This window comes from Cetorhinus maximus, chromosome 11 (assembly GCF_964194155.1).
Source record: "Cetorhinus maximus chromosome 11, sCetMax3.hap1.1, whole genome shotgun sequence".
In the NCBI taxonomy this organism is placed as follows: Eukaryota; Metazoa; Chordata; class Chondrichthyes; order Lamniformes; family Cetorhinidae; genus Cetorhinus; species Cetorhinus maximus.
The window spans coordinates 29123586-29144982 of record NC_135889.1 but is presented as its reverse complement, the minus strand read 5'-3'; the positions used below and the strand labels follow the sequence as shown (position 1 = coordinate 29144982).

The following is a 21397-nucleotide window of genomic DNA, read 5'->3' as shown; positions in this document are numbered from 1 at the left end:
AGAGGTATTCAAATTCAGGGAAAATAGGGAGAAATTGATCCCACTTATGAAAGGATTGAGAACGAGGGGGCACAGATTTAAAGTAATTGGCAAAAGAAGCAAAAGCGACATGAGGAAAAACTTTTTCACACAGCGAGGGGTTGAGATCTGGAATGCACTGCCCAAGAGGGTGGTGAAGGAAGGTTCAACTGAGGGATTCAAAAGGGAATTAGACTGCTACTTGAAAAGGAAGAATGTGCAGGGTTACAGGAAGAAGGCGGGTGAATGGTACTACGTGAATTGCTCATTTGGAGAGCTGACACACAATGTCCTTCTGTGTTGTAACAATTCTGAGATTCTATGATTGATTCTCGAGAGAAAAATCAATTTCAATTAATTAAGAATGGTAAGAAATCCTAGGAAATTAACATTCTATGAGAGGACACTCATCCATGGTAAGAAAATACCCAACCACTTACAGCACCAGGGCAAAAACTTGCTGTGAGCAGTGAGTTGTTTAAATCAGCCAGCCAAAGCCAAGACTGCACCTGGTTTACATCAACCACAACCCTAATGGCCCAGGAGGATTTAATAAGAATGCAAGAGATAATGGTGAATTGTTGGATCATATTGTCTTGATGGTGACATCAATGGAGAAGTCTGGAGGAAACAATGCAGATGGCTCTAAAGGAATTAAATCAATCACAGCAAGTTCAACATTTAACACGAGCATGGCTGGACTAACAACTTTTAGTACAAAATTAGAAACTCCAGGGCAGGCTTATTTTAAAATTAGGTGTAGTATAATTACAGATGACTGAAAAAACCCACAACAGCAGTAAATTTTCTCATCCTCCTTACCCTCGCAGAGGTGTACTCCAGCCCCTCATATCCAAGTTTAAATCCTAATGCCAGTAATCTTATTGAAAGGGCCTTCAGGTATTATTACACTGACTTTTGCAAGGCTAGAGCTGACAGAATGAGATCAGAACTCAGGACAGTCATGGCAGGCAAACAGATCTTATTCAATTCCTTGTAAGGTGGTTTAAGAACAAAATGGAAGACAAGAAAGTCTGAAGTATTTCAATGAAGCCGATGGTGTCCTCCAGTGGTATTTTGGTCCTCCATCATTTAACAAATTCGTATTCTCCCTCATGCTCCATCCCCAGAAGTGGGAGCCAAATATCTGAACGAGAATAATTTGTTGTCTGCTCCACCACTTAACAGCAACTGAAAAGGTCAAAGAGAAAAATTAATTTGTCTGCACACCCCAATATTTTGATGTTATTAATTATTTTCCTATCTCTCAAGGTCTTCACAAGCCACTCAGCATTTTCTGTGCAATTACTCAGTTTGCTTTTTTCCCCCATTAATGCAATCTCAGGTCATAGGACAAGGGCAGAGAGTCAATTTTGGAGTGAAGAACCTCCATCAGATGAGACAACTGGCATTCCCCCCCTTCTTTAAATGTTTATTTAGCAATCTGCTATAGAGGTAGTTGTGTAGCTCTCATCACCAGATCACACTCTCTTGTCCCCTCTGAAGTCTTCATTGTCCACCACCCCAGTATATCTCCTTCAGTACACAACACTTCATCTTTCACGATTTCAAAGCTCTGCTAAATCGCTCATGGATTACAAACTTTCCTACTCAGTCAAGGGCACCCACTTACAAACTTTCTTCCAACCTCTCCTAAATTGATGCCCATTTTTTTTTCTGAAACTCTCTGGATCTCTCCAATTAGGTTTCCACTGAAGCACTAAAATGGCTTAGAGAAAAGACCCAAATAACTTTTTCTGGTCAACGTGGAACATTAATCGCACCTTTAGCCTTGTTAAAGTAGCACGGTTTTGAGACTAAGTGACTCATGAGAAAAAAATTGAACTTAACGGGCTGGTTTTGCGCCGCAATATTCTATGATTCCAGTCATTTTTATGGTTACTGAGCGCAACAACTAATCAACTACTGCTGTGAGCTCTCACCAATAAACAACAGACCTGAACCCACCTGAAACAAATGTCTATTGCCTGGGAACTGTCATCCTATCAGCTTGGCAGAATGAAAGAGTTTCCCTGCAATTCACCTCAGTTTAAGACATCTCAGACTTGTAAGTGTTGACATTCAACTGGACATGCTAATAGAAGAGGAAACTAATAAGGGAACAACAGAAAATGTGGGGTTTCCGTGGCAATTTTTTGAGTGTGCATTACTCAAATCACACTTTAGGTAGGAGGAATAATAATCAGCGCATGTAAAAAAAACTGAGTTTTTATTCTGATCTCTACCATATTAAGGTAGAAAGGCTCAAAATATTTACAAACATTAAAAAATAATAGGTGCTCAAATTTTACACTGATCTAACACTATACTGATTTTATCAGTTTATCAACATTTTATACTGATCTCATACGTAGAGGAAAAAAACACAATTGATGCTAAGACAGATACATGCTTACCCCATTCTCTGTCCAGTCTACACAGAGTACTCTGTCTTCATGTGCATTCATATCATATAAGGGAGCCTTACAACTAAAACAGAAAAGATAGATGAAGCAATTTATGCACATGCTTATTGATTGAGCAATCAATGGGCTTAAACTATAATGCCAAACTGGGGTTTCAGAACATTAGCAACTTGACCCAGGCCAGCCATTTTTCTATATTTAAAACCACTTTTCTACTGGCACTTATTCAAGTAAGATTGCAGGAGATCAGCATCCATGCTGTACTTGCTCCGAATCAGACTTATTTATCCCAATGGCAGATTTGTAAACCACTTCTTGTGTACGACTCTTTTTCCAGGAAAAGAGAGCCAGTTTCAGCCTATTGATGAGTCCCAGATAAAACCAACAGTAACATAAAAGCAGTTTAATTGATAAATGTACACACCTGATTCTCCACAGAAATGGAAAGAATGCTTTAGCTCTAGAGAGCCACTAACACAGCAGCATTATTGAAGGCCTTGGAGCAGGAAGAGCAGCAATATCAAGACTTGGGTGCATTAGTTGTGCAAAGCTGTATTGATGACTGCTGATTCTGGGGCTTACTTGATCCTGCAGGGGAGGGATTCTTGGCAAAGATACTTCTTATCACTGTTCCATGATAAAATAACCAAAATCAGGTCCCTGTCATATTTATTCAACATTTAATTCTCTGGACCCAACAAGGCCTTCTAGTCCAGTTTTCCCTCCTTCTCAAGATGTATGCTTCTAAATTTACCCCTATCCTATTGTTCTGTTTCACTTACTAATGATCCAAATTCATCTTTCTTTCTTCTTGGATATTTGCTCGTTCACTCCATCCCAAGAAATGCGATCCTCCTTACTCCTCTAACTTCTGCCCCTTCATCTGATTTTTCTAAAATAGAAGTTACAACTAATCTCATATTATTGAAAATTCTGGAATCTTTTGAATCTTTTTGTGCCTGGCCATTTCACTGGTGAATTTTTGTCTTGTGACACGAGTCATCACGATGACATCTCTAAAACATGAACAGGGTTTGGTAACATGCACCTTAAAATAATTTACAATTCAATGCTCTTACACCAGTCTGTACTGTTAGCAAATGTTAATCAGAGTGGAGCGCTGCAACTGGCATAAGCCAACTGGGTTAGGAAGGTAGAGATAGGAAAAAAGAGATGGAGTGTAAAGTGGAATGATATGCAGTGATCCTTGCCAGGAATGTATGTGTGGACACCAAGTAAGGACAAAGTCAGCTCAGCTGTGCTTCCAAAGTTCAACACATGCTGTCCAGGCCCTACACATGAAGAATGGCCACTTGGCTGAAATGCTGGGGGACTAATACTGCCAGTGGAACTGCATCCAATTGGGGAAAATTAACGGAGCATGAAATATTTTTTCCAAAACAGTGTTAAATAATTTTAATCAAGGCCATTTACTTATGTTCACTTGTGAAGCTTTCTGTAATCGCCACAATAGAATCAAGATGCACATTAGCATTGACTCTCATTCTGGAGACTAGTTTTCTTGCTGCCACTGTGAAACTATACCTGACTGGTAAAAATGAGGCTTGTTCTAAAGTAGTTCCACTGGTGGCAATGGTTACCCTGATGACAGCATCTTAGTTTTGCAGAAATAATTTCAATCCGGCTTCTGTGGATCTCTGTCCTGCCAAAAAACAAAGTTAATTCTCAAGATACCTTCTTACATCCCACAGCTTGACCAATTTATCGAAAGAGCCTGAAATCAACTGATTCTCATGTATGGGTGACCATTTCACTGCCGTTACCCATCCATTGTGTGAAGTTAGGGACAGCAGTACTAGAGATCCATCTGCAGGGGAGAGAGAAGAGAAAGTAATTATACAGTGCGGTAGCCCCAACCCCTTCCAGGTTATTTTGGCCAAAACACAAAAAGCACTTTCTTTATTTTTATAGAGAATGAATTAATTAATGTAGACAGGAAAGAATCATTTAGATAGCCTTGTGGCAATACTGTACCAAGGCATGGATTTGTATAGAGCCTTTGTGACCTGGAATTAAGCAGCTGCTTCAGTTGTTGTCATTGTCTACATTAGGAGGCAATATCAGAATAAGTTCATTTACAATCCCCTTAAGTTAATGGATGCTTTGACAACCAGTCAAAACAATGAAAAACCAAACAAGGCAGCAGGTTGTTCTCCACCATCAGCATCCTTGTGATACCATAAAAATCAGAAATGATTGGGGCATTGTAAAATTTAGGAACATAAGGACTTGGGAGCAGGAGTCAGCAATACGGTCCTTCAAGCTAGCTCTGCCATTCAATTAGATCATGGCTGATCTGGCTGTGGTCTTAACTCCACTTTCCTGTCTGGCCCCAATAACCCTCGACTCTCTTGACTATCAAGAATCTATCCAACTCAGCCTTGAATAAATTCAATGACTCAGCCTCCACTGCTTTCTGAAGATGAAAATTCCACATACTAACGACTCTCAGAGAAAAAATTTCACCTCATCTCAGTCTTAAAATCTCTTATTCTTAAACTGTGTCCCCTGATTCTAGACTACCCCATGAATGGAAACATCCTCCTGATATCCACCCTATCCAGTCCCCTCAGGATTTTATATGTTTCAATGAGATTACCTCTCATTCTTCTAAACTCCAATGGGTGTAGGCCCAACTGTTCAACTTTTCTTCATAGGATAAGCCCTTCATCCTAGGAATGAGTCAAGTTAACTTTCTCTGTACTGCTTCTAACACAATTATATCTTTTTTCAAATAAGGAGACCAAAACTGTACACAGTATTTCAGATGATACACACCGGACATGTTTTAAATGCAAGGCCAATCACATTCCTTATTGCCTGATATGCACAAGATGGGTCAAGAGTGGGGTCCACAAGGGTATAACTTTCTAATGCCTGCACTGCAACAATTTTTTCCAGCTACTGAATAATTAAACGAAGTTGCTAGGCCAATTCTGGTGCATATAAAATATCCGAACTAATGACCAAAAAAATTGGTTGGCACAGATTCATGGCAAATCTTCTATATGATGGGTTCTATCCATTTTCTGCACCAGGCAGTAAATGGAAATAAAGCACTTTCCATGGCAATTGTCGGGCAGGATAGTAATTACTCCCTGTAACTTGTCCGAGCAAGCTTTGACCAAGGAATGATTAAAATCTGCCAGAGTACTTACTCCTGGCCACTATCCACTGACTTCTATCAGAAAGTGCACACAAGGGGATTTAGATGTGGCCACGATCAGGCTTCAATGCCTGCCATCACCTGCTACTGAGGCATTCCAAATCCATACATACGATGACTCCTTGAGCTGCCAGTGTTCATGGAACCATATCTCAATAGAATTCAGTGCTTTGTGATGGTCCTGGTAGGTGGGTGAAATGTAAATATAGTCTACTGTATATTGTGTAACTCTCTGGGTTGATCAAAGGTCGCTTCATCCTTGAATGTACAGAATGGGGAAGAGACCTGATTGCGATGCAAACCAAGTGAATAGTCTGGAATTTGAGTAGTACAGGACGGAATTTGATGTAGTGGGGAAAAGAGATGCTCCTTTTTCTGTCTTTTTTCAGCCGCCAGTAGCTGGTGAGTCTTCTTTTGTCTCCAAGCTAGGAGAGTGAACTTTCTATTACTTTAGCTGTGTAAATTAACAATTAATTGACTAATTAAACAAATAAGGTTAGACAGGCATGGCAGGGATGGTCCTATGCCGTGACTGCAGCATGTGGGAACCTACGAAATACACCCCAACCTCGGACAACCATATCTGCAATATGCGTCTGCAAATTGAGCAATTTTGGCTTAGAATTGCTAAACTGGACTCTGAGTTGCAGACATCGCAGGGCATCAGGGAAGGGGAGAGTTACCTAGACACTTTGTTCCAGATGGCTGTCACACTCTTTAGGCTAGACAGAACTTTAGAGTTGGTCAATGGTCAGGGACAAGAGGGTAAAATGGTAAAAGGAGGTTTGACTGCAAGTCATGCAGGCATGAAGGGCCAGCATGTTGTGATGGAGGAGCCTCAGCTCTTGACTTTGACCAGCAGGTACTAGGTGCTTGCTACCTGTGTGGATGAGGAGGGCTGAAGGGTAGATGCGCGAAATGACCATGGTGCAGGATACTATTTAAATGGGGGGAGCGAAAAGGAATGTGGTAGCGCTGGGGGGCAGTATAGTCAGGGGTTCACTGTTCTCTGCAGCCATGACCGGGGGCTCTAAAGATTATGTTGCCTGCCCAGTGTCACGGTTAAGAACATCTCCTCGGGAATAGAGTGGGAGGGGGGGATCCAGTTGGCGTGGCCCACATGGGAACGACATAGGTAGAACCAGAAATGATGTTCTGCTGAGAGAGTTTGAGGAGTTAGGGTCCAAATTAAAATGCAGAGCATTAAAGGTAATCATCTCTGGATTATTATCTGGGCCACGGGCCGATTGGCATAAAGTCAAGCAGATTAGAGAATTAAACACATATCTCAAAGACTGGTGTGGGAAAGAGAGGTTTGATTCATGGGGCACTGGTATTAGTACTCAGGAAAGAGAGAGCTATTCCGTTGGGATGGACTCCACTTAAACTGGGCTAGGATCAGTGTCCTGGCCAACTGTATAACTAGGGCTGTGGACAGGGCCTAAAACTAACAGAGGTGGTGGGGTGGCAGTGAGGGATGTGGTGGGAGGGCATTCAGGTGAAGAGAGATTTAGAAATCAAAGGAAAGAAGTCAAGGCAATGGAACAGTGTTGCAATATGGGTGAAGACTAGAGTGGGACAGGAAGGGACAGAGAGTTTATCATCAGTGAGAAGGTCCATGTGGGAAATAATGGTTAAAAAAATTAAATCAAAGTCTCTTTATATGAATGTGCACAGCAGGCACAGTAAGATAGGTGAACTAGTTGCACAAATAGAGGAAAATAGTTTGGATTTAATTGTTATTACAGAGACAAGGTTACAAGATGACCAAAATTGGGAAACAAATATTTCAAGGTACACAATATTTCACAAAGACTGACAAAATGGCAAAGGAAGCAGGGTAGCCCTGATAGTAAAGGATAATATAAAGAGAGGTTTCGATTCATGGGGCACTGGTATCAGTACTCAGGGAAAAGGGAGCTATTCTGTTGGGATGGGCTCCACTGAAACTATAAAGGATGACATAAGGGCATTACTGAGAAAGGATCCGGGCTCAGAAGATCATGAAGTAGAATCAGTATGGGTGGAGTGGGAGTAGTTTACAGGCCCCTTAATATACCATTGGACAAATCATTAAACAAAAATTAATGGAGCCTATTACAATGGCAATGTAATAATTCCTTCACTGTCGCTGGGTCAAAATCCTGGAACTCCCTCTCTAACAGCACTGTGGGTGTACCTACACCACATGGACTGCAGCGGTTCAAGAAAGCAGCTCATTACCACCTTCTCAAGGGCAATTAGGGATGGGCAATAAATGCTGGCCCAGCCAGTGAAGCCCACATCCCACGAATGAATAAATATTTTTTTTAAATAATTGTGGGGCGAGTTTAATCTTCATAAAGACTGGGGCAATCAAATTGATCTGGAAGATGAGTTTGTAGAATATTTTCAGGACAGTTTTCTGAAGCAATACGTTATAAAACCAATTAGGGAAAAAGCTATTTTAGATCTAGTATTGTGGTTTGAGGGAAGGTTAATTAGTAACGTCATAGTAAAAGATCCACAGGGAAATAGTGATCATGCTATAGTTGAATTCCAAGTTAAGTTTCAAAGTGACATATCCTAATCACAAACAAGAATCTTAAACTTAAACAAAGCCAATTACATAGGTATGAGGGGAGAGCTGGCTAAGGATGATTGGGTAAATAGACTAGAGTGTGACGGGAAATGTTTAAAGGAACAATTCAAAATATTCAGCAAAAATATATTCCATTAAGAAACACAAATTCAGCAAGAAAAACCAACAAAAAGTTGATAAAAAGAGAAAAAACAGAATGAGAGTAAACTAGCCAGGAATATAAAAATAGATTGTCTTAAAAATATATAAAAAGGAAAAGACTACCTAAAGAAAACGTTAGTCCTTTTGAAGCAGAAGGAGGAGAAATCATGCCGAATGAGAAAATGACAAAAGCATTGAACAAATACTTTGTGTCTGTCTTCACGGTAGAAGACACAAGTTGCATATCATAAATAGAGGGTAAACTAAGGGGTTAAAAAGATTAAGAAGATTAAGATAATTAATATCAGCAGAGAAAAAGTATTGGAAAAAATTATGGAACTAAAATCCAACAAATCCTTCGGAACTGAAGGCCTACATCCTAGGGTTCTAAAAGAGAGAGCTGCAGAGACAGAAGACGCTCTTGGGTATGATTTTCCAGAATTGCTTAGATTCGGGAACAGTTCCATTAGCTTGGAAATTGGCAAATGTAATCCCCTTTTCGAGAAAGGAGGGAGAGAGAAAACAGAGAACTACAGGTCAGTTAGCCTAACATCAAGTCATTGGGAAAACGCCAGAATCTATTATTAAGAAAGTCTTAACAATGCACTTAGAAAAGCAAAGTATGATTAGAATAAGTCAATATGGTTTACCGAAGGGAAATCCTGTTTGGCAAATTTATTAACATTTTTTGAGGATGTAACTGGTAGGATAAAGGGGAATCTTTAGATGTGGTACACCTGGATTTCCAAAAGGCATTCGATAAGGTGTCACACAAAAGATTAATACACAAGATAAGAGCTCATGGAATTGAGGATAGTATATTAGCATGGTTTGGGAATTAGTTAAGGGTAGGAAGCAAAGAGAATGCATAAACGGGGCATTTTCAAATTGGCAGGCTGTGACAAGTCCAGTGCTGCAAGGATCAGTACTGGGGCCTCAGCCATTTACAATCTATATTAATGACTTAGATGAAGAGACAGAGAGTAATGTATCTTAAGTTTGCTGATGATACAAAGCTAGGTGGGAATGTAAGCTGTGAGGGGGACATAGAGAGGCTGCAAAGAGATATAGACAGGTTAAGAAAGTGGGCAACATGATGGCAGATGGAGTATAACATGGATAAGTGTGAGGTTATTTACTTTGGTTGTAAGAATAGAAAAGCAGAATATGTTTTGTAAGGTGTGAAACTTGTAAATGTTGATGTTCAAAAAGACTTGGGTGTGTTCATACAATGAACGCAGAAAGTTATCATGCAGGTACAACAAGCAATTAGAAAGGCAAATGGCATGTTGGCCATTATTGCAAGGAAATTGGAGTACAGGAGTATTTAAGTCTTGCTACAATTGTACAGGGCTTTGTTGAGACCACATCTGGAATACCGTATACGGTTTTCATCTCCATATTTAAGGAAGAATATACTTTGGAGGTGGTACAGCGAAGGCTCACTGGACTGGTCCCTGATGAGAGGATTGTCCTATAATGAGAGGCTGAGCAAATTGGGCCTATATTCTCTGGAGTTTAGAGGAATGAGAAGCGATCTCATTGAAACATATAGATTCTGAAAGGGCTTGATAGGGTAGACGCTGAGAGATAGTCTTCACTAATCAGGGAAATCCAAAATATGGTCTCAGGATAAGGGGTCAATTATTTAGGACTGAGAGAAGGAGAAATTTCTTCACTCAAAGGGTTGGAAACCTTTGTAATTTCTACCCCAAATGGTTGTGTAAAATCCTGTTTCGAATACATCTGAGGTTGGGATGGACTGTTTTTTGGTTTCTCAGGAAATCAAGGGATATGGGTGCTGGCATGATTGTATTGAATGGCGGAGCAGACTCGACGTTCTATTCATGTTCCTATTTCCTGTGTTCTTGAAATCAATCCTAAATGTACTTAAATTCTGATAAAACACTCTGCTTTCAATGTTATGACATAGCAATGCACCCTTTACTGGGCTAAATAACTCAATTACATTCACATTCTATGCAAGAAGTACTTGAGAGGTAAGCTAACAGGATGGAGCTAACAGGATGGTTAAAGAGATAATATCTTGTAGGAGAAAGCACAAAACATTTAGAAATTACCCTTTGAGCGTGGGTCCCACAGCCTGATGTGCCTGTCTGTACTGCCTGATGCCAGCCTTTTGCACAATGGGGAATAAGAGATGCAATTAAACACTTTGTTCCCACTCTGTAGAGAAAAAAGATAGGAAACTAAGGAATATAAGGAAACCTCCTGTTTCAGATAGCATGAAATAATACAAGTCAATGTGAGGAAATACTTAGCTTCAAGTACCAGATGTGATTAGACAGCTACAACACAAATTAGATAATCTGTTCATTCTTATTTGATTGTTTTTCTACTGTTGTATTTTAGACTAAGATCTGTTATCACATTAAATTTAGGCATTTAGACATTTACTGTCCATGAGAAAACAGCTTTTGGAAGAGTCAGAGTGATTGTAAGATGAGAAAAGAGCATGGAACAAAAAAACAGTCATACACATGCAGTACCTTCCACAAAAGTAAAAGTAAATGGTCATTTCATAGCAGCACATACTGTCACGAATCACACCTTAAGAATGGCTACCTGGATACGGTATTATAGGCCAAAGTTATACATAAATGGCAATTTTAAATCATTAGCACAATAAGTATAACTAGGAAGTAAAAACAGAAAATGCTGGAAATACATATCAGGTTTAGCAGCATTTGTGAAGAGAGTAAGACAGTTAACATTTCAGGTCACTGATGAAAGGTCAGATGATGAAAGGTCACAGGCATAAAATATAACTCAGTTTCTCGCTCCACAGATTCTACAAGATCTGTCCAGCACTTTGTTTATCTTTCAGATTTCCAGTATCCGCAGCATTATGCTTTTGTATAACTGGAAAGTTTTGTTTTGGGATTATTTGAAAATCCAATAAAAATGATTTGTTCTTTAACAGTTTTTATTCATAGCTTTCCTGGAGGTTTTGAGTTACTAACAAAATGCATCAAAGTGGCAAGAAAGGGGCTGTTCCTTCAAGTCACAACATAGAGCAATTTGCTCCAGATAACTGAGGAAGGAATTTACAGGTAATCATTTCTTCTCATCTGGAGAGGACAGAAATGTATCTACACAAACCCTCTAACATTCTTAGTGCCCAAGAGCAACAGTTGAGCAAACACCATCTTCCCTGTCCTACCCAATTAATCTGGTTCCCTCAAAAAGGTAGATGTGGGAACAATGTGTCCCACTGAGACCTACTTAAATATTTATTCCAGAATCTATGCTGCTGTGTAAAGGTCATAAACTCACCAAAGTACATTTCTGGGCTCCGGTTTCAGCATCCCATATCTTTATAGTATGATCCCAAGACGCACTACAGAGTTCCTCTGTATCAGACCACAAGACTGAAGAAACTGCTTCATTGTGACCAGATAGTGTCATCATAGGAGTCTGTGGAAGAGGATATCTAAGTTAACAATGGTGCCTCCTAGTGATAGATCATTGACCTACAAGTTGTCTAAAAGATAAAAGTATTTCATTTTACAAAAATGCAAATGAAAATGTGTAAACTTCCAAAAGAGTCCTATGAACTCTGAGAATTCAAAGAATGCAGTTACTCAAGGCCCTGAACATCTCCAATAGCTCCTCCCAGTTCGAGTCATACTCCCAAAAGCTTCATTTAAATCAGAAGTGAGCTTAAAGTACCAATTCTGCCTTTCTTCCACCTCCCTCAAGAAGACAAAAGTTACCAGCTGGTACTTCAAGCAACTCGTCTTAAGTCAACACAGCCTCTGTTCACTGGGACTTCAATTCAGGCTTCAATTCAACCTGCTTTAAATAAAACTGATGAGCAAAGTGCATGCTGACTACAAGAAAGCTAGCTGTTAACTTTAGTGTCATCTGAGCAGGGAATTACAAGTTTAAACACATTTGTGATTAAGATTAAAACTAAAGGTGCCAGTGAATGAAGAAGCTAAATGTGAAATCCTTCTCAAATAATGTAGATGCATTTGTATAGACTCTATGTACCTTTATATATCTCTATATAACAGGTGAAATGACAAGGAAGCATAAAATTAAGCTTAAACCCAGCAAAACCTGTGTTTAAACTTGGTTATACATTAGGCTGGCAAATATTGAGGATTTTTGCCCATTTATGTAGGATCCTACCCAAGTAGTATTGAAACAAGAACAAATGTCAGGCCAGCTTCACTCAATGCAGAAACCAAAGCTGTATGTTTGAGATATATGAAGTCCACTTCAATACTGGCATTTACTCACCTGAAATAACATGCCAAATGCTTATTTTTTTGTTGAAAGTGTTATGATCCCCATTGGGAACCATAAACCAAAAATAACCAAACTACCACCAAATGAAAAAACTACTAACAACCTTTCACTTTTTGTAACTTTAACTTGAATCAGAACCAACACAAATTAAATGTGAATTAACAAGCAAATGATATTTCAAACAAGAAAGTAAATTTCACTTTTTATAGCCCATTCAATAAAGATATGCCTTACACGACTACGGACACCCACATCGCTCCCTGCAGACATGCGGAACCACGTGCAGTTCCAAAATTCTCTAACTTGGCCTCTGGTACATAGGATCTCACAATTTCCCACTCAATCAATTCGCCCTCAAGTTGTGTTCTCCAGCATCATATTCCAACCGAGGTCCCCAGAGGTGGTCGAATAGCATGACAATTGTGATGGCACAGATTCCCCACAGACTCTTTTATTCCATCCCTTTAATAGACCCTGTTAAACGGTCTACTTGGCTTTGGCAAAACTGAAGCAGCAGCAGTAAAATTGTCCAATTCACAATCCCTGTTCTAGCCCTGTTTTCAGCTTTCTGTCCCTTTTAATTTTATTAAACAAGTACAGTTCCTTGTAAATGTGCCATCTCTGTTCTCCTCTCTGCTGTAACTCTCCCTTGTGTCTGCCAGCCACACAGCTTTCATATATTAACTTCCTTCCGGTTGGGTACTGCTTCAGGTGAAGGGTTGCCAGGTCACAGTGACCAGTATTTCTTATTATCCAAGAGAATTACAATTGATCCCTTTGCAAACTCTTAAAAGATCCTTTCAAACAGTCTTAAAACCAAATACTGATTCCAGACTAATTTAAAATTACAAATTTTCCAAACTAAACTGCTTCCAGGTTAAAGATCATCACAAAAACTTATGCTATAGTTGAACCAGTCTAGCTGATATATAAATAAATTTAACTCTTGGAATCCAAGAAATTATTTTGCTTTGCAAAGTGGGCTGAAATGCAATCCACTTGCTTCTGATTTCCAACCTGTGACTATTTCAAAATGAACTTAATCTATCCACCAGACAGTTTCTACATACGGGGGTTGTTATGTGAAAAATACAAGAAAATCTGCTGTGTATTGTGACTATATGAGTTTTTCAACTTATTTTTCCCCTTGTGTGGAAACCCTGGCCTTTCTGTATTCATCACTTCCTCTTGGCAGTATGATTAAAACAAGGAACTCAAGTCAAAAACTTTCATTGGAATGCTTTACCTGGCACATCAATCCCATTAGTGCTTTTAGGTCCCGGATAAAGGCACAGTATGCACTCTTAGGACACCACTTTCTGTGAATGCTTGATTATTTCCCTTTCCCTCCCCCCACTCCCTCACCAACTCAAGGATTTACAATATAAACTAACTGCTTACTCTCGTTAATCCAAGTTGTTCAGTCTTCTGTTTTTTCCTTGGTCTGGATTCAGACTCCTCTACCATTTCTTCATCCTCATTGGGAACTAAAAAAATAAAATGGATAGCTCAAAACCCAGGCTGTTGAGAAAGTAAAGGTTGGCACATTGCAATTCTCCCACATGGTAAACTCCTCATCCTGGGTGCTGTAACAAAGTGAAACAGCAGAGACCAGGAGAAAAAGTCATCTTGAGTTTTATAATGCCAAGTTTGTGACACTAGCGATGACACACAAATGTCACCTATCAATCAATTTAGCCAGGATATCAGCCATGATTGAATGGCGGAGCAGACTCGATGGGCCGAATGGCCTAATTTCTGCTCCTATGTCTTATGGTCTTATGATATGGTACATACCCTGGGACACAAGGCATGGAAAAGCACAAGAGAAATAATGATGTCCAATTCTGGGATGTGCTTACCCTGCTTTGTCAGTACAACTCAATGTAGGATTTATCAAATGCACTACTGACACCTAAATCTCAATATTAGATCAACACGCAAGTATTAAAAGCTACATATTGCCAGAACATCATGGAGCAGCTTGGCTCTCATGAGTCAGCCAGATGCAATTGTATTGACATTGCAAAGTTGTCTGGTACATAGCATTTCAAAAATGAACTATGAAGGCAATTCTTCCAAATAATAACACTATAAAATATTGTACAATTCATTGACAAAGGCAAAAAACAAGCTGAAGCAAATCTGAAATTTGACCCTATCTAGTAATGGAAGTTGTGCATTTTTTTTAAGAAAAACTGTTAATTGACAATTTAGACCTTGCAATTGGTCAGGAGTGACAGAATGAAAGAAAAAAGTGGCAGTTTAGGAGCTGGATTTTGGACATGAGATCCTGTAGGCAAATATTTAGTGAAAGGAAACCAAAACCAATAGGCAACATTCTCTATTACCTGTCGACCAAATCTTTATCATCTTGTCCCATGAACCACTGCAAAACTAAGCAGAAAATTTGTCAGTAAAGCACGTGGAAACGTAGATGCTCTGCAAATCTAAAATGAATGAGTAGTTGCAGCGTCTTTAGCTAATCATAAAATAGTACAGCACAGGAGGCCATTCAGCCATTGTGCATGTGCTGGTTTTTTGAATGAGCTGCCCAAATGAGTCCCACACCCCAGCGTTTTTTTCATAACCCTGCAAATTTAGTCCTACTTAAGTATATTTCTAATTACCTTTTGAAAGTTCAACGAATCCAATTCTGTCACTTTCAGGTGGTGCGTTCCAAATTGTAACAATCCTCCATGTGAGGAAATTTCTCACACATTTCTCCTCTACTTCTTCCCAATTATTTTAAATCTATGATCATTGCTTACCAACCCAGTTGCCAGATGCAATAGTTGATACATCTTATCAACTCTACTTCCTGTGATTTATGTGCAAGAACACCCAAATCCCTCAGAATACAAAACTTAGAAGTCTCACACCTTTAGAAAAATATCTAATTTCTTTTATTCTTCCTACTAAAATTGATAAGTTCACATTTCCCCACATTATACTTCATCTCCCACATTTCAGCCCAATCCCTTTGCAGCCTCATTGTACCCCTCTCATAGCTTTCCCCTTCGCTTTGTACCATCAGCAAGCTTGGCCTATTAACTCTTGACTTCCTCATCCAAGCCACTAGTATTAGGTTGTAAATAGCTGACGGCAAAGCACTGATCTTCTTCGGGCTTCATCCGTTACAACCTGCCAACCTAAAAATGACACATTTATTGCTAGTCTGTTTTCTGTCCATAACCCAATCCTCAATTCATGCTACTATATTATTCCCAATCACATATGAGCCCTAATTTTATGTAATAAAACAAACGATCTTATAATATTGAAACAGTTTACTTGATTATTTGGCAAGTCACTTAGAAAAGAAAAAAATATTGGTTCCTGATTAATGTAGATCCAACACATTATGTGACAACACATTAGCACTGAATTAGTACCATATGTTGAGAGATTGGCATTTAGAAATCTGTCAATGATGTAAAGGGGTATGGGGATAGTGTGGGAAAAAGGCATTGAAGTGGATGCTCAGCCATGATCACATTGAATGGCAAGAGCAGGCTTGATGGGCTGAATCACAGGATTGTAATGGCACAGAAGGAGTCCATTTGACCCATTGTGTCTGCACCGGCTCTCCAAATGAGTTTGTGCCATTCTCCTGCCTTTTCCCCATACTCTTGCACACTGTTTCTATTCAAATAATTATTTAATGCCTTCTTGAATGCATCGATTGAACCTGCCTCCACCACATTTTCAGGCAGTGCATTCCAGACTCAAACCACTCGCTGTGTGAAAGTTTTTTCTCACATCACAGTTGCTTCTTTTGCAAATCACTTTAAATCTGTGCCCTCTCATTCTTGATCCCTTGACGAGTGGGAACAGTTTCTCCCTATCTATCCTGTCCAGCCCCCTCAAGGTTTTGAACACCTCCATCAAATCTCCTTCTAGCCTTCTTCCCTCCGAGGAGAACAGTCCCAACCTCTCCAATCTATCTTCGTAACTCAAGTTTCTCATCCCTGGAACCATTCTTGTAAACCTCTTCTGCATTTTCTCCAATGCAATCACATCCTTCTTTAACCGTGGCGCCCAGACCTGTACACAATACTCCAGCTGAGCACAGCATAACCTCCCTGCTCTTGTACTCTATGCCCCTATTAATAAAGCCCAGGATACTGTATGCTTTATTAACTGCTCTCTCCACCTGTCCTGTCACCTTCAATGATCTATGTACATACGCACTCAGGTCTCCCTGCTCCTGCACACCCTTATTTTATATAATGTCTCCACGTTCTTACTGGCAAAATAATTCACTTCACGCTTCTCTACATTGAACTTCATCTGCCACCTATCTGCCCACTCCACCAACTTGTCCATGTCCATTTGAAGTTCTATACTGTCCTCTTCACAATTTACAATGCTTCCAAGTTTTGTATCATCCGCAAACTTGAAATTGTCCCTCGCACACCAACATCTAGATCATTAAAATATATCAGGAAAAGCAAGGGTCCCAATAGCAACCCCTGGGGATCTCCACTAAAAACCTTCTTCCAGCCTGAAAAATATCCATTGGCCATTAACCTCCGTTTCCTATTACTCAGCCAATTTTGTATCCACATTACTGTTGTCCCTTTTATTCCATGAGCTATAACTTTTCTCAAGTCTTTTGTGTGGTACTGTATCGAATGCCTTTTAAATGTCCATGTACACCACATCAACAGCATTACCCTCTGTTACCTCTTCAAAAAACTCCAGAAAGTTAAACATGATTTCACATTTAGGCCATGCTGGCTCTTCGTAATCAACCCACATTTTTCCATGTGGCTACTAATTTTGTCCCGAATAATTGTTTCTATAATCTTGCCCACCACTGAAGTTAAACTGGTCTGTAATTGCTGGGCTTATCCTTACAACCTTTTTTGAACAAGGCCGTAATGTTTGCAATTCTCCAGTCCTCCCGAGTCCAGGGAACACCGAAACATTATGGCCAGTGCCCCTGTAATTTCTACTCTCAGTTCCTTCAATATCATTGGATGCATCTCACCCGGTCCCATTGCCTTGTCAACCTTAAGTATCAACAGTTTATCCAACGCTTCCTCCTTATCAATTTTGAACCCTTCTAGTGACAAAGTTTCCTCCTCTGTCACCATGGCCTGGGTAGAATATTGCTTCCTTGGGAAAGACAAATGCAAAGTATTCATTTAACACCTCAGCCCCATCTTGATGTGTTAATCCCCTTATTGGTCCCTAATCAGCCCTACTCCTCCTTTTACCACTCTTTTACTATTTATATGTCTATAGAAGACTTTGGTATTCCCTTTTATGTTGGCTGCCAGTCTTTTTTCATGATCCCTCTTTGCCTCTTTTATTTGCTTTTTCACCTCTCCTCTGAACCTTCTGTATTCCGCTTGGTTTTCAGTTGTATTTTCTACCTGACACCTGTCATAAGCACACTTTTTCTTCTTTATCTTAATTTGTATCCCCCTTTTCATCCAGGGTTCTGGGTTTGTTTGCCCTACCTTTTCCTTTTGAGGGAACATACATTGACTGTGCCCGAACCATTTCTTCTTTGAAGGTAGCCCATTGTTCAACTACAGTTTTTCCCGCCAGCTTTTGGTTCCAGTCTACCTGACCCAGCTCCATTCTTGCTCCATTGAAGTCAGTTCTCCTCCAGTTAATTATTATATACAATGATCACTGTCTCCTAAATATTCCCCCACTGACACTTGATCTGCTTGGCCCACCTCATTTCCTCAGGTCCAACAGTGCATCCTTTCTTGTTGGACTGGACACATACTGTGTAGAAAATTCTCCATAACACAATCTAGGAACTCTTGCCCCTCTCTGCCCTTTACACTACCACTGTCCCAATCTACATTCGGGTAATTAAAGTCCCCCATTATAACTACTCTATAATGTTTGCATCTTTCTGTAATTTCCCTGCAGATTTGTTCCTCTACATCCTTCCCACTAGTTGGCAGTCTAGAGACTATAATAGCAATATAATTGCACCCTTTTTGTTCCTTAGCTCTAGCAAAATTGATTCTGTCTTTGAATCCTCTGGGACATCCTTTCTCCAGCACTGCAATGCTCTCCTTAACCAATACCACCACCCCTCCTCCTTTTCTTCCTTTCTTATCTTTTCTGAACACTGTACCCAGGAATATTTAACACCCAGCCCTGCCCTTCCTTGAGCTAGGTCTCTGTTATCGCCACAACATCAAATTTCCACATGGCAATGTGCGCCTGTGACTCCCCAATCTTATTTACTATACTCCGTGCATTCACATACGGCCTACTCCCGTTCCTCTGTTCCTATGAATGAATTAAAACACATTCAAATTAGTTTTGGAAGCCAAAGTGTCAGCTACCTAGCTGGCAAATTAACTCACATCAACAATCAAAACTGGATTAGCTCTATTGAGGACTTAAACAAGTTTACCCAGTGATAGGGAGCACACATCCAGGAATGATCCAGGTTTGATTTATGATTTAATTAATTTTTTTTATCTGTAGTGCCTAAGCACCATTCTGACTGAAAAGAAGGAAAGAGGAGAGTAACAAATTATTATTTCTACTACCTTTTTCTCCTGAACCTTCCCGCTCCCCATTTATAAGTTTAAAATCCTTGTGACCATCCTATTTATCCTTCCACAGTCCCAACTCTATTCAGTTACAGCGTGTCGAAAAGTAGTCCCTTGGTTTCTGCTGGATGAAGAGTATAGGACCAGTGGACATACTCAAAAATTTGAGCTAGGCACTTCAGGAGTGAAGTTAGGAACCACTTCTTCAAACGAAGGGTGTTATAAGTTTGGAACACTCTTCCACAAATGGCAAGTAAGGCTAGGTCAATTGTTAATTTTAAAGCTGAGATTATTGCAAACCAAAGGTATTCAGAGGTATGGGGCAAAAGTGGGTATATGGAGTTGGGTCACACAGCAGACATCTCATCAAATGGCAGGACAAGCTTGAAGGGCTAAATGATGTATTCCTGTCCCTAAGCTTGTATGACAACTGTCTGAAACTTGAAATAGCTGATGGAATGGGTTAGTGTTGCAAGTTCATTTTTTTAAACTGGGAATTCATTTTCATGGAAACCAGGTGAGAGAGATCATTATTCTTAGATAAGGTTGGTTAGTTTTTAAGCAAAGAGTCAACCTATGAAGAGATAATAGTAATACAAAGCTGTGTTAGGCGTCTCATTTAACCTTCGAAGATGCTTGCTGAAGTGCACATATTCACTAGTGTGGGAATAGACCAGACATGACAATAGCATGATTCAACAGCCTGTTAAGCACAGATCCCTGTGGTATGCCACTGGACACAGGCTTCCAGTCACTAAAGCATCCTTCTGTCATCACCCTCTGTCTCCTACAACTAAGCCAATTTTGAATCCAGCTTATCAAATTACCCTGTATCCCATGTGCATTTGCCTTCTTTATAAGTCTCCCATGTGGGACCTTGTCAAAGGCTTTGCTGAAATCCATATAAACTACATCAACTGCACTACCCTCATCCACACACTTGGTCACCTCCTCAAAAAATTCAATCAGATTTGTTAGGCATGACCTCCCTCTGACAAAGCCATGCTGACTATCCCTGATTAAACCTTGCCTCTCCAAGTGGAGATAGATTCTCTCCTTCAGAATTTTCTCCAATAGTTTCCCTACCACTGATGTGAGACTCACTGTAGTCTCCCTGGCTTATCTCTACAACCCTTCTTAAAATAGCGGAACCACATTAGCTGTTCTCCAGTCCTCTGGCAGCACTGCTGGAGGATAAAACAGTGGAAAACCAGTGGGAAGCGCCAAAAAGCGAGATCCTAATTGTACAAAGTAGACATGTCCCCTACAAAAATAAGAGTGGTATTGCCAAATCTAGACCCCCCCCTGGTTGTCTAGAGGAATACAGGGGTATATCAAACAGAAAAAGAAAGCGTACGATAGGCACAAAGAACTAAGCACTGTAGATAGCCTGGACAAATATAGGAAGTACAGGGACGAAGTAAAAAAGGAAATAAGGAAATCAAAGAGAGGGCATGAAAAAAGATTAGCAAGTAAAGTTAAAGATAACCCAAAGATGTTTTACCAATACATTAATGCTAAAAGGTTAGTTAAGGAAAAAGTGGGACCTATCAGAGATGAAGATGGAAACTTGTGTGTAGATGCAGAAGCTGTGGGAAGGGTTTTGAATTAATATTTTGTCTCTGTGTTTACAAAGGAAAGAGAGGATATAGATATAGTAGTCCAGGAAGAACACTGCGAGATATTGGACGGGATAATCATAAAGAGAGAGGAAGTACTCGAAGGGTTGAAATCCTTGAAAGTTGATAAGTCACCAGGGCCAGATGAATTGTTTCCGAACCTGCTGAAGGAAGTCAGGGAGGAGATAGCAGATGCTCTGAGGATGAATTTCTAATCTTCACTAGATACAGGGGAGGTACCGGAGGACTGGAGAAATGCAAATGTAGTTCCATTGTTTAAAAAGGGATCAAAGGAAATGCCAAACAATTATAGGCCAGTTAGTCTTACATCGGTGGTGAGCAAATTAGTAGAATCAACCCTGAGAGATAGGGTTAACTGTCATGTGGAAATGCATGGACTAATCAGGGATGGTCAGCATGGATTTGTTAAAGGAAGGTCTTGCCTCACAAATTTGATTGAATTCTTTGAGGAAGTGACAAGAAGGGTTGGTGAAGGTAGTGCAGTGGATGTTGTGTACATGGATTTTAGCAAGGCATTTGACAAGGTCCCACATGGCAGATTGGTCAGGAAAGTAAAAGCCCATGGGATTCAAGGTAATGTGGCAAACTGG

The 21397-nt window shown here is 39.9% G+C and overlaps 1 protein-coding gene across 1 annotated transcript in view; it reads right to left on the bottom strand.

Annotated features, from left to right (window-relative positions):
- Positions 1-527: 527 nt before the first annotated feature.
- Positions 528-21397, bottom strand: part of wdr12 (WD repeat domain 12) — a 61305-nt gene continuing 40435 nt past the window's right edge. Inside the window, exons 7-13 of the mRNA XM_078551714.1 lie at positions 14983-15028; positions 14033-14118; positions 11651-11791; positions 10435-10540; positions 4140-4272; positions 2436-2508; positions 528-1209 (exon numbers count right to left, since the gene is read on the bottom strand). Of these exons, the coding sequence (XP_078407840.1) occupies positions 1132-1209; positions 2436-2508; positions 4140-4272; positions 10435-10540; positions 11651-11791; positions 14033-14118; positions 14983-15028 (663 nt within the window). The 3' untranslated portion in view covers positions 528-1131. The remainder of the gene's footprint in view (positions 1210-2435; positions 2509-4139; positions 4273-10434; positions 10541-11650; positions 11792-14032; positions 14119-14982; positions 15029-21397) is intronic.